The sequence below is a fragment of the Alligator sinensis genome, unplaced genomic scaffold (genome assembly GCF_000455745.1).
Source record: "Alligator sinensis unplaced genomic scaffold, ASM45574v1 scaffold1112_1, whole genome shotgun sequence".
Lineage (NCBI taxonomy): Eukaryota > Metazoa > Chordata > Crocodylia > Alligatoridae > Alligator > Alligator sinensis.
In genome coordinates this window covers 954,915-968,460 of record NW_005842327.1, presented here as the reverse complement: position 1 = coordinate 968,460, position 13,546 = coordinate 954,915, and the positions used below count along the sequence as shown (strand labels likewise).

The 13,546-nt window shown below is 44.2% G+C and overlaps 1 protein-coding gene across 1 annotated transcript in view; it reads left to right on the top strand.

The window, feature by feature from the left end:
• DNAH11 (dynein axonemal heavy chain 11) overlaps nt 1-13,546 on the top strand; it is a 279,731-nt gene that overhangs the window by 82,055 nt on the left and 184,130 nt on the right. Inside the window, exons 30-34 of the mRNA XM_006028586.3 lie at nt 3,704-3,937; nt 7,850-7,981; nt 10,256-10,416; nt 11,598-11,754; nt 11,859-12,004. Coding sequence (XP_006028648.1) covers nt 3,704-3,937; nt 7,850-7,981; nt 10,256-10,416; nt 11,598-11,754; nt 11,859-12,004 — 830 coding nt within the window. The remainder of the gene's footprint in view (nt 1-3,703; nt 3,938-7,849; nt 7,982-10,255; nt 10,417-11,597; nt 11,755-11,858; nt 12,005-13,546) is intronic.

Sequence of the window (13,546 nt, the reverse complement as noted above, 5' to 3'; positions counted from 1 at the left end):
GGGTTTTTGATTGTGCCAGCCATTTTAGATCTCTGACTGCCTTTATAAACAGAGCAGTTCACTGCTGGCAGGTCAGGCAGAAACATCACCTGGCTGCAAGGCTGAATGCAACATCCTGGAGGTAAGGGCAGGAGCTTAAGGGGATAGTTTGGAGGCTCCTGGTCTTGGGTATGACCTAAAACCACCCTGCCAGGAGTGGGTGGCCTGGTGGGGCTCCCAGTGGCAAGGGAGCCTCCTGGAAATGCCAGGCCAGTTACCACCCCAGTGAAAGGTGGGTCAGGCACCTTAATAACCCCATCTCCCACAACCGGGTGGGTTACCCCATAGTGGGGCTAAGAAGGTGGATGCAGATTAGAGAGTGGGCTAGAGGCTCAGGAATATGACTTAAAACACCCTCAACTGGTCAATGCTTGGGCCAGGACCAGAAAGGTCAAAAGGGCCAGGGGCCCACCGCAAGGGATGCCCAGAGCTAAGGGCTTGGGTTTTCTGACTGGCCTTGGAGGTGAGGCCAGGATCTGTGTGGTCAAAGGTCCCAGGGGGGCCACACCCAAGAGGGGGAAGAGTTCATGGAGCTAGCCAGCCCAGAATGAGGCTGGAGTAGGCCGCCTGATTGGAGGGATCCAGTTGGGATCTGGACTGAAGGATTCTGGGGCCCAGTATGGGGAGGGTGACATTAAGATCTGTGATGCCATCTGTGAGACTTGGGCTGCAGTGTAGGGGATGAACAGAGCCACAGATGGTGCCCCCTGGCATCGGGGGCAAGAAATGGGCAGCCTCCTGCCTAATTAAGATCATCATTATATATCATCAAGGTGTGGCAGGAGGGGAGACAGGCAGTTGGCCCAGAAACAGGTGGGTGGGCCATTGGTAGACTGGCCCTGAGAGAGCCCCCCTGTTACAGAGGTGTATTTGTATCTGTGTTCAGAAAAACAGAAGCAAAGAAATTATTTAAGAGCTCTGCTTTTTCCATCCTATCAGTTATGAGTTGCCCTAGTCCATTCTGTAGCAGCCTTATATTACCCTGTGCCTTCTTCCTGCTCCCTATGTACTTAAAGAAGGACTTTTTGTTATCCTTAATCTTTGTTGCCATTCTGAGTTCTGTATCTGCTTTGGCCTTCCTCACTGCTTCCCTGCAAGTACAAGCGAAGCAGGTATACTCCTCCTTGGTCGCTGCCCCCTGCTTCCACAGCCTGTAGGCATCTTTTTTCCTCTGAAGACTCTCCTGGATTTCCCTGATCAGCCAAGAAGGTTTTTTTGGCTCTTTTGCCTCCCTTTGGTGTACTGGGATGGTGTCCCTCTGTGCCTGTATAATCAGTCCCTTGAAGAACTCCCACCCTTCTTGGGCTCCCATCTCACAGTTGTGATTACCCCTCAGTCCCACCCTAACCAATCTCCTGAGCTTGTTGAAGCTGGCCTTCCAGAAGTCTAGCGCTACTGCCCTACTAGTTGTCTTTCCCACCTTACACCGGATAGTTAATCCTGTCAACTGCTGGTCACTATCCCCTAGGTTACCTTGTACCTGTAGATCCCCTACCAAGTCCTTCCCAGTGGCCAGCACTAAGTCAAGTAAGGCATCTCCTCTAGTGGGACTGCATACCACCTGTGTTAGATGCAGGTCCTGTATGCAGGTTAAGAACCTACGTGACTGGGCAGACCTGGCCAACTGCTCCTCCCAGCAGATATCTGGGTAACTGAGGTCACCCATGACATCTAGGTCTTTTGAGTGTACTGCCTTTGAGAGCTGTTTTGAGAATTCTCAGAGAGAATTAGTCAGAGAATCTGCTGTGCCACAGAGTGGTTGGTACACTGTCTAACTCCAGCCTTGAGCATATATTTCATAGATATTAGGAGCTGGATCAAGTGACCCCAGCAAAAAATAAGTCCAACTGTTTTTTGAAGGAATCCAGAGAAGGTGCTTGCACTATCTCTGGGGGGAGTTTGTTCCAGACCCTGGACACATGGACTGTAAAGAACTTTCTTGTAATATTCAGTCTAAATAGACCTTCATTAGACCTTGTTATCCCTTGGGGAGCTCTGGTGAACAGATGTTCTCCCAGGTCCTGATGTACCCCTCTTATGAAGTTGTAGGCTGCCACCAAATCCCCCCTGAGCCTTCTCTTCTACAGACAGAAGAGTCCCAAGTCCCTCAGCCTCTCCTCGTACGGCCTTCCCTCCAGGTCTTGGATCATATGAGTCGCTCTCCTCTGGACTCTCTCAAGCTTCTCCACATCCTTCCTGAAGTAGGGGGCCCAATACTGGTTGCAGTCTCACCAGGGCTGAGTAAAGTAGGAGGATGACTTCCCTGGTTTTGGTTTTTATCAGTGGATGCACGCCAGAATTTGGTTAGCTTTGCTAATCACCGCATCACATTGGTGGCTCATATTCATCTTGTGGTCAATCAAGACCCCCAAGTCCCTTTCAGTCATGGTGCTAGCAAGTGTAGCACTGCTGAGCCTGTAAATATTTTGTGGGTTCTTCCTACCGAGGTGCAGCACCTTGCACTTTTCTGTATTAAAGGCCATCTGGTTTTGGTCAGCCTACCTTGAGGGTATGTCCATGTTGGCCTGTATTCCCAGCCTTTCCTGCGGTGTGACGGCCCTCCCCCATAATTTGGTTTTGTCCGTGAATTTGGCCAGTTCACATCTGACTCCCAAACCTAGATCATGATGTAGACACACTCCTCACTTGGCAAATTTGGTAGCAGATACTTTCTATAGGCCAGATTTTCCTTGAAATCCATTGCTACTTCCATTAAGGATATAAGACTTATTTTGGTAATGTCTCAAAGTCTTTTCTGTTTGATGGGTGTTCTATGGCTTTTGTAACAAAAGTATGATGGTCTAGTGTAGTGCCCAACAGAGAAGTGTTCACTTCACAGAAAACTGGTTATCATAACTAGTTCTAATGGTTCATGTCCATGGTAGAGAGGCCAGAGACTAAATAAGGAAAAAGACCTAACTTTTAAAAATGATTCCAACAAGAGACAGTGTAGGCATGTTGAAGGAGTGACACAGAGAAATCTGCACTGCCAGTATCTGCTATGCACCTGTTTTGTAGATAAATTAGAGGATGTTTCTATCCACAGCTCTTAGTCAGCTAGATTTGGTGAGCCTTAAAATCATATCTGCCAGGGCTGTTGAACTGCATGGACAACATGCAGCCTGAGGGGTTATTTTGTAGCCCTGCTTCCCACCAAGCTGCTGGTACCCCCTATTGCTCTGGCTTCAGCAGCAGCCATGGTTGCCGAGTTCTCCCTCCGTCTTCCAGCTTCCACTTCCTACCCCAGGGTGGAGTGGGGCAAGGCAGAGCATAGTGGCACAGACCACAGGGCTGGGGGAGCCCATGCCCACTTGTATGGTGCAGCAAGAGTGCAGGGGGGAGAAGGGAAGCCATGGCTGTTGTGCTGATGTTAGTGCTGGCATGGCCACAGCCACTATAAACTGGACGGCCCTGAAATAAGCAAAACTAAATGAGGGAAATATAAAAAGTTTTACTGTCTCTGTTTCCATGAAAGGATGTGCATTAGTACATCATGCTAAAAAGGGGCAAAATGAAGAAAGAAAATAGATTTCAACTGGAATTTGCAAAAGCATGTAAGAGTTTTGTTTTTATTAATGAGAAAATATATGCCAAGAAATACACTTTGAAATCAGACGCAGCTCCTTTTTGAACACTCCTACATCATGTTATTGTTTTCCATAAGGTGGAGAATTGGTTACAACACCTTGAAGAAGCCATGCGCCAAACAGTGCGTCACTACATCATGGAAGCTGTAGTAGCCTATGAAGAAAAGATGAGGGAGCAGTGGATTTTTGACTACCCTGCTCAAGTTGTACTTACCAGCTCACAAATCTGGTGGACCACAGATGTTGGAATAGCATTCAAGAGGCTAGAAGAGGGGTTTGAAACAGCCCTAAAGGATTATAATAAGAAGCAGGTACCATTTCTGACTTCTGTTGTATTTGAATGAAAAACAGTAAAATATGAAAATGGAACCTACTTGCACAGAAAGGCTTGGATGACATGTTAGATGTTTTTGTAGTCAAACATTATTTATCAACTAACGCTGTCGTTTTCTGAAAAAGGGCTATCTGCTCCTCTCTTCCATTTCCCTCTCCCTGTTATAACCTGTGCCTTTCAGTGTCTTTTTTCATTAATAAAAACTGGTTTTAAAGTTATCTGTGAGTTCATTTTGAAGGAATGATAAAAACAAAAGTAAGGTAAAATAGGAATACTGTGTTTTCTTCTTTTAAGATTTAGCATTTCTCAGACATGTTTTGTACTAACTAGATCTAGTCTGGAAACTTAATACTGACTCTTGGAGGTTTATATTTCTAATAATTAACTGTCAGGGTGTTTATTCAAGAAACATTTTATAGACCTGTATTTTCAAAATCAGCTAGTGTTTTAGGTCACCATAGTTGCTTGATTTGAAACTTGAGACATCTTAAAATATCTTGATCTTTCAGAAAATGGTTATTGCCCATGTACTGCAAGTCAGTAACATGGTGTAATGGAAGTATGTGATGGGTCCAAGATCATGCAACTTGCCAGTGTTCCTGTCCTTCCTATTTTAAAGCATCTCAAATTGTGCAAAATTAGGATGCCCCAAAATCATTAGCCAGTTTAAATTGTAGAACGTACTGAAAACTGGTAGACAAAAATGTGACAGGACACCCATGATATTGGAAACGATTGGATTGTGCATCTAAGAAGTGGGTGGAGAATAATGCATGTAAGTGAAACTGACACTTGGATTGGTTAAGATTTGTGATTTATGTGATTTGATTCTAAATCAACAGAGCCAAACAAACCTTTCTTTACTTTTTGTTTCACTTAAAATGGGTGTTTTTCTGCTGTTTGATTTGCAGCTTTGCCATCTGTTTCCCCATAATTCCCATTAAAATAGTATTCTAATATTAGCATTCTTAGTTTTCATCTTGCAAACATTTAAATGGAGTAGTTTAATTTTAAAACTAGATCAAATTTGACTACATTGTATGATCTGCCAGAACAAATAATTCTTTGTTGATCTCTGCAAGTAGAGAAGAGGAAAAAATTAAGCCCAACTAATCACAGAAGTCATGTCACAATGTCAAGTCACATATGTGGTTTATTGGCCAATATTCTGCCATTAATGTTTAAGCAGTTTCCCCCTGACCCTTTTTGAAAGGGGTGGAGCTGCTTAAAAACTGATGACTTGCTATGATCTCATGTTGTTTCTTTATCTCAAAGGTACATAATGTGTGTATCACATTGGGTCAGATCTTCTTCTGTTTCGTCACAACAAGGACACTATACAGGAGTCAATTCTTTGTGCTGGCCCTGGAGTGGGCTTCTGTGAGCTGTCAGTGGGCAGTGATTTCTCCTTAGGTAGCATATGCTAATACTTTGTGCCACAACCACTCCATACCTGGAATGGCAAACTTTTGCTCCCTTTGCACTGGGTAGAGAGTGCAGAGGAAACGTATGTGGTAACTTTTGAAAGAAAATTTGAAGTCTATCAGGGTGCTGCATAATTCAACTTAAATTTTTTGTCCTTCAGTGTCCTGTGAAGTTGTGGTGTGATAGGCTAATTCAAAATGAAATTAGCCACGATGTTCTTCTCTTGCTTGACTGTCACATATCCTGTTAGAAAGCAAGAAAATTAGGTGTTATGACTGCATTTCACAAACAAAGCAATTTTATTCAGTGAAATAACTGCCTCATCCTTAACTCTGCCCTCCATAAAAAGATATTTAAATTGTGTAATAATAATGTAAAAATGTACAGTTTTTGAAGTTCCTTTCATTCTGTACCTTTTTCATAGGAAGGTCTAAATGCATACAAACAACCTGTGTCATAGACTGCTTATCCATTAAGTTATCTCCTTCTGTAAATGCTATATCAAGCTAAATAAAAATGTGTGTGGCGGGCTGGCTAGTGGGGTCACTGGCAGTCCGGACTGTTAATTTGAGCCTGAAGGGCTTGGACTCTGTTGGTGGAGACAGTTTTTCCTTCCCCACCAATCGGGGGAAGGCAGAGGGAAGGCAGCCCCTCTGAAAGGGAACTAAACCCTCAGGTTTCCTCATTGGTCCATTCCCAATCTGGGGCGGAGACTCCAGAGGGAATAAAAGCCCGCATGCGAAGCACACAGATGGCTTTGATGAGGGACGACAAAAAAAGGCTGTGAAGAGCTGGTTGAACTGACCAGCAGGGCAGAACAGTTGCACCAGAAGTGCCCTGAAGATGCCTTCACTGGATGGGGAGCAACAAGCAGCTGCAATCCTGACCTGCTGTGGAGGGAGCCATGGCGATGGTGCACAAGTCAGTGCACGGGACCACAGTCACTGCTTGAGGCCATGTGGGTCTCCAATCCTCTGCACAAGGCAGGGGTGATGGTGCACAGAGGGTCCAGGAACAGACAGGACCTCAGCCGCTGCACGTAGCACTGCAGATCTCCAACCCCCTGTACAAGGCAGGGGTGACGGTGTACAGGCTGGTGCACAGAGGGTCCGAGAACAGACGGGACTGCGGCAGCTGCACAATGCAGCACAGGTCCCCAATCATGCACGAGGCAGGAGCAGGGCCACCGGTGCACAAGGCCATGGAGCTGAAGGGACTTCATGGGTCTCCAACCCTGCATAAGGCAGAAACAGGGCCAGTGCACAGAACAGAGTGTGGGCTGACCAGCCGGGAGAATACACTGCCCTGTATTGCTATTAATTGTATAGAGTATTGTACGTATATGTATTGTATTTGATGTGCCCCTGTTGTGAATATTTAATTATTGACTCATCAGGCATATTGTTATTGGTCTGTCTACTAACTCCTGTTTTATCCTTGTTCCCTCTCCCCCTCAGGCCTGGAGGGCACTGAACGAGGGGCAGGGGCTACAATTTAACCTGGATACCACTGGGAACCAGGCCTTTTTATGGGTTCAGGGTTAATTATCGAATGTTTGGGTAAATTCATAACTGTAACTATATAAATAACTGTAAATATATAAATATCTATATTTTTACAGTTATATAAATATAAATATATAGATATACACATATATGTGTGTGTATAAGTTGGTGATTATGCGTTGTAAACTCTTTTATAATATTAACGCTGTATATAGTTAAGATTTGCTGAGTGTCCTGGCTCTCTGCTCAATAGGAAGAGGAGAGGAACTGCATACAGTCAGGCTGCCATGCCTCCCACAGCATACCTGCACCCGCTGATATCCCTTTATTTGAAGACGGGGTACGTTTCTGCGTACCACCTGCGTTACACATGTGCAGCCTTAGGCTGAGATCTTTTTAATTTATCTGAAACATTGTAAAGAGAACATGTTCTTTAAGGATATTTATGAATTTCTGGAATTTATCTATCACCCATGTTAGATTTTATAAATCCTTCATTCATTGCCTTATTTCCTTTACTAAAACCATGGTACTTTTCTACAATATCATTTCAAGTGCTTTCAGCAGTGAAAATGTTTCAAGCACTTATTAGACTCTCAAAAGGAAAGGATATACTAAGAACATCTTAATCATGAGATGGTATTGACCATAATGTTCCAGTTTAATTTTATCCCATTGCCCTTACCGCACCCAGTGGGATCAACTTGTTCCTTCCTATTCCTGCTTTGCATTGTTATGGCAGTAGGTTTTTTAGACAAGCTAGTTAGTCCTAATTATCACCATATTTCTAGTATTGATTTTCCTTGAACTGATCCCAGTGTCCTAGTTTTAATATTTGTGCTTATATATTTACATATTCAAGACAGTTTGTCAATTAATTTGGTCCATGTAATAAATCCAGTCTCCAGTGGTTTGTGGGGTATCAAATGTTGTAACAGAATTATTTTCCTATTTCCTAGATCACTCAGTTAAATGCTCTTATTGCCCTGCTGCTGGGAGAACTTACTTCAGGTGAAAGACAGAAAATCATGACTATTTGCACTATAGATGTACATGCTAGAGATGTTGTTGCAAAACTTATAGCTCAGAAGGTAAATGTTAAACTGTAATCCATCTTGCGTACAAAGTCTCAGGGGTTTTATAAAGCAATAATACTTTTAAGCCATAGTTGTGCCCAGGACTGTATGAGTGCACATGGAAGGGGTGATGGCACATGTATGGATACAAGAACTACCTGTTTTCCAGCTGTGTATTTGAATGACTGGGCCATTGACTGGAGTCCAATGACTAGACTCCCCTTCTGAGTGCTTGTCTTCAGAAATCTAAAATCTAAATGAGGAATTAGGCTTAGAGTTCTTGCTTTTCCTATTTTTAGGAATTACTCTAACTTTCAGCCAGGTTCAACACTGTGGTCAGCAAGATTTCTTTCTAAACATCATGTGTGGACTCATAATGTAATTCTACAAAGTAATTTATCCCAGATTTGACTCCATAGTAAGGAGCAGATACAAGAAGAACTCTTCAAAGCTAGCTGCTTCTAGCAGATGCTGTTAAGAGTGCCTTGTTGCTAGGTAGAAGGGAGCCACTTTGTATTGAAGAAAGAGCTATCTTGGGATGAAGTTGACTAAGAGAGTGAACACAAAATTCACCTGAGAATAAAGTTATCACAAGCTTTCATGGGCTATTGCTGCTCTAGGAAAGAGAACTTATTCCATACTAAGGTTGCATGTCCTGGGTCCACTCCACGTTTACTGCAAAGTCAGTTTACTTCATAATAAATGTTGTGTCCATACTCTCAAATCACAAAAATGTGCATATATATTACCTTCAGCTATTCAAATGATCATGGGATCCATGAAGGTCTTTCTCACTTACTAGTGAAGAACTCACTTTCCTAGTGAGCTTTCCTATGTGGCCTCTTCATTTTGAATTATGCAGCTGCTAGCTGCTTTTGTTCTAATTTCTGCTTAGACTGCATGAATGTCTCCAAACCTTGAAGGCATGACTTGCATGAAGGTTTTAGAATAAGCATATTAATATACATGAAATATTGTTCAGCTGAAGTTTCAGGCACACTAACTCGAATGTATATTACCTTTTACTGGAGGTTGTATGAAGAGGGTTATTTTTTTCCTTGACTCCCTGAGACTCTGATTTTTGTCTCACCTCTGTTTATCTACGACAATGTTTCCCATACTTTTGATATCTGGGGCACAGTTTTTCTGGATTAAAACTAATGACACACTTCTGAATTTTGTGGCACCCTAGTTGAAGAATCACTGAAATGGATCTAAATCCAGAAAAGATAGAGTGGGCCTTGAGATTAAACAAGTTGAGAATCACTGATCTATCTGGTAGAACTTAAGGGCAGTAGGGTCAGGACCTCATCTTGCTTTGCCCTGCTCTTTTCACAGTCTGCCCCTCCCAACTTCTGCTCTGTTCTTCAGGGGACAAGGGCAGCCCCCACTGCAAAGATTGTTCCTGTAGCACCTCACATGCCAGCAACCACCCTCATGGCCCCTCCTCCTCCTGGCTTTGGGAGTGTGGCAGAAGTAGAGGAGATGAGCAGGGCTACAAAACACAGCTCTGTCCATCTGTCCATCTGCCTGGTCATAGCAGAGCACGCTGCCGGGAGTGTCAGGATGGCACAGGGGCTGCCTGAAGCTGGGAAAGGGCAGGGGAAGGCAGTAGAATTGGCAGCAGTCCCCAGAGGAGCAGCCACAGGCACCACTGGAGTAGCTGGAACAGATATATAGTGCCAGATGTAGGAGGAGAGCATTTTACCTCTAATGGGATCTCACACTTTGCTGTAGCACACTCTTTGGGAATCAGTGCTCTACTAGGTTTCCTTCTAGGATGAGGGATTCAGTTGGGTTCATTTGTTTAATTTTGTGCCAAAAAAAATGTTCTAACATATAAATATGATATATAGGCATGCTGGTAAAGTAATGGTCTTTATTTTGTGGCCCCAGTCATGTGATAGCATTAGGGCTGCAGGCAACATGAAAGAGAGCATCTGAGAAGTAAAATGAAACTATGCTAGTAGGTGCATGTGTAAGTGGTGTCTGGTCAAATCTGTGTGGTTTTAAAACAGAAGTCTTGGCAAAATAAGTAGTAATGTGCCCTATTAAAATGTTCTTACATTACATTTGTTATACATCTTACATTATATTTGTTTCTCTTTTAAATGCACAAATGCCCCGAAGCAAATCTAATCCTTATTATTTCGCTTTAGTAGTCATTGCTCATAAATGACTAGGAATGAGGTGTGAAACTTACCAATGACTATTGAAGCAGTTTGGCATGTCTGGCTTCTTTCATCTCAGCAGCTTCTATATAACATAATAGCTGTGCAATTATTTTAGGTCACCAATTCCCAAGCTTTTACTTGGCTGTCACAACTATGTCATAGATGGGATGAGGCCAACAAACACTGCTTTGCTGACATTTGTGATGCTCAGTTCCAGTACTTTTATGAGTATTTGGGAAATACTCCCCGCTTGGTTATTACACCTCTGACTGACAGGTAAAGATTTACTAATAATCTCTATTTAATCCATTTTATAGAATGCAGGAGCTTGCTTTAGGAAAAATCTCTCTTTCTAGCTCTTTCAGATATTTGTTAAGGCCTTTTTTAAAAGATTTGTTAATATGACACATGCAATAGCATTATGTCTTAGTGTGTTTATAAATAAAAAGTTATGGCCCATTTATTATTCTTTTTAGTTACATAATGAGTATAGGCTATTTTAGTTTAGTTAATGTGGCATATACTCCTCATGTATCCTGACAAATATATAAATTATTGCATGTATCTAGAGCTGATCAAGAATTTTCAAGGAAATCTTTTTGGCTGTTGAAAAATGCCAGTTTGTTGAAACAAGAGCTGGCACAGTCCCATGAAAAGTTTCAAAGAAAATTTCCTTAGGAAAGATTTCTCAGGTCCCAGGAAGATTGGGTTGAAGAGAGAAAGGCCTAGACTAGCCAGTAAGCTAGTGTTTAGGGTACTGGCTAGAAGGTGGGAGAGCCAGGTTAAAGTCTCTGATCTGATAAAGCAGAGTTGGGGCTTAAATTTGTTGCTCCCTCGTGCAAAAAGGGTCTTCTAACCACTGACCCAGGAATGTCTCAGTTATGGCCTGTGGATTGGATCTGGCTTGCAGAACCATGTTGTATAACCTGCAGGCCTGGTAGAGAGGCCAGGAATTCGGGAGTGGGACCTGCTGCCTAAATCCATGACATGGCAGTGGCAGGGGTCAAGAAATGGCTTAATTAATGACCACTGATGCTGCTCACCCTGTATGAATCTGGATTATGGGGCTCCTCACAGGCTGGAATCTGACCTAGGGTATAGAGTGAGTTTGATGTCCCTGCACTAACCTATTAGCTGTTCTGATCCAGAACACTCTCTTTATGGAAAAGAGGCTTCTATTTCGTTCCCTTGCAAAATGAGAGAATTTTTTAAATGTCAGATTTTCTGGAGGGACCCAAAAACTGGAACTGACTTTTGAATGCACAATAAATACTTGCTAGCTAATGTTGCAGTGAACTTTTACATGATCATATTGTAGTTATGAACAAATTGTAAAATTAAGGACATAGTGCAAACTTTTAAATTTCTGAACATTTTTAGGTTTTAAAAGTCTCAATCATTTATAGTGATGTTCTCTGCATTAGGTAGTAAATAACTATAGTTTTCATTGCTTGAAGGTGTTACATTACTTTAACCCAGTCTCTGCACCTAACAATGAGTGGGGCTCCTGCAGGTCCAGCTGGTACAGGTAAAACAGAGACTACCAAAGATCTGGGTCATGCCCTTGGTATGATGGTCTATGTCTTCAACTGCTCTGAGCAGATGGATTATAAGGTATGGCATTCTATTAAATGGTGCTCTTTTATTTATCAAATAATACATGAAAAAGTTTACTTTAAGAAAACTAAAAATATTAAATGTTTGGTTCTCTCTTTTAGTCCATAGGAAATATATATAAGGGTTTAGTACAGACAGGTGCCTGGGGATGCTTTGATGAGTTTAATCGAATTTCAGTAGAAGTTCTATCAGTTGTGGCAGTACAAGTGAAGACTATACATGATGCCATTCGAAATAAGAAGAAAAAGTGAGTATTTTAGCATTAATTATTTATAGGTGTTTGTAAGATTGTGCATAAAAAAATAAAAACATAAATCTTTGAAACAAAGGTCGGCCCCAGGGGTGGCCATGATGCCTCGTGGTGGCTACTCAGCCCCTGTTTCACCTTGTCTTCTAAGCATCCTTATCTTCTGTTTTCCTGTCATGCCTTGACGTTAACAAGTACAGTAAAGTCCCTGTTATCCGGTATGAGTGGGGAATGCCAGTAAGCTAAAAGTGCTGGTTACCTGAGGCACAGGTTTTCCAGCTGGGTGCGGAGCGAGGGGTGGCAGCAGCCACACGGGGGGCAGAGGGAGTGGCTGGAGCCTGCTGCCTGGAGGTGTGGGGCTCCCAGCTCTGACCTGGGGCAGGGCAGGAGGGACTGTGGGAATTGCTCCCAGGGTGAATGGGTTCCAGCTATACCCTTGTGGCTCCAGCTGTGACCCTAGGAGGCTGCCCCAGGAGCTGAGCAAGATCTCATGAGCCATGGGCTACCTGCTCAGTGCCTTAAAGGCAAGATCATGACCCCCTTGTCTCCCCTTTTAGCCACACCCAAGCCATTCAGATGTTAGAAATCAATTAATTATCATCAGTCAGTTCCATGGGCCCTTGGTCATAGTCTCAATCAATCTAATGGGCCCTTGGCCCTGTTCCACATCACTCTCTCAACCCTGCCCTGGGCTCTCTAGTCCTGTCCATCTTAGCCCTTCCTTGGCTCCTGGGCTCTCTTTAGCCCAGTGGTTCCCAAACTGTGGGTCACAACTCCAAATGGGATCACAACATCAGCAGATGGTGTCATGATAAACATGCCCTCAGAGATTTCTGCACCTACAATTGGGTTTGGGGCTGCAACCAGGCCAGACCAGCTCCCAGCAGGAGCCACCTCTATGGCCCAGTGGGTAGGACCAATTGTGGGAAGGAGGAGCCAGTAGGAGCCAAAGTGAGGCATGACAGGAGCAGCAGCAGCACAGAGTTGGGCCCATGCTGCTGCCGGGTGAACAGGGGCTGCCTCAGTGGGTGAACGGGGGCTGCCTCAGTTTGGCAGCCATGGTGGCATGGCATGGCGTGGCCCCCCCTCCCTCCCATCCCTGGCTGTGCCCACTGGGCTATAGAGCCCCCATGGGGAGGGCAGGGACCCTGTAGTGGGCAGCCTGCATTCTCCTCCCTCCACAGACTCTGCTTCAGCAGTGCTGCCCATGGGGGAGGGGATGGAGCAAGGAGAGGGGAGGCAGAAGCCAGGCTCTGCACTTTGCTCCAGCTGCAGCAGCTGGGGCTTAGGTGCTGCTGCCTGGCTGTGCCCACTGGGCTATAGAGCCCCCATGGGGAGGGCAGGGACCCTGTAGTGGGCAGCCTGCATTCTCCTCCCTCCACAGACTCTGCTTCAGCAGTGCTGCCCATGGGGGAGGGGATGGAGCAAGGAGAGGGGAGGCAGAAGCCAGGCTCTGCACTTTGCTCCAGCTGCAGCAGCTGGGGCTTAGGTGCTGCTGGGTGGGGGAGGGCAGGGGACTGTGGGCCCTGGCCCTACGGTGCC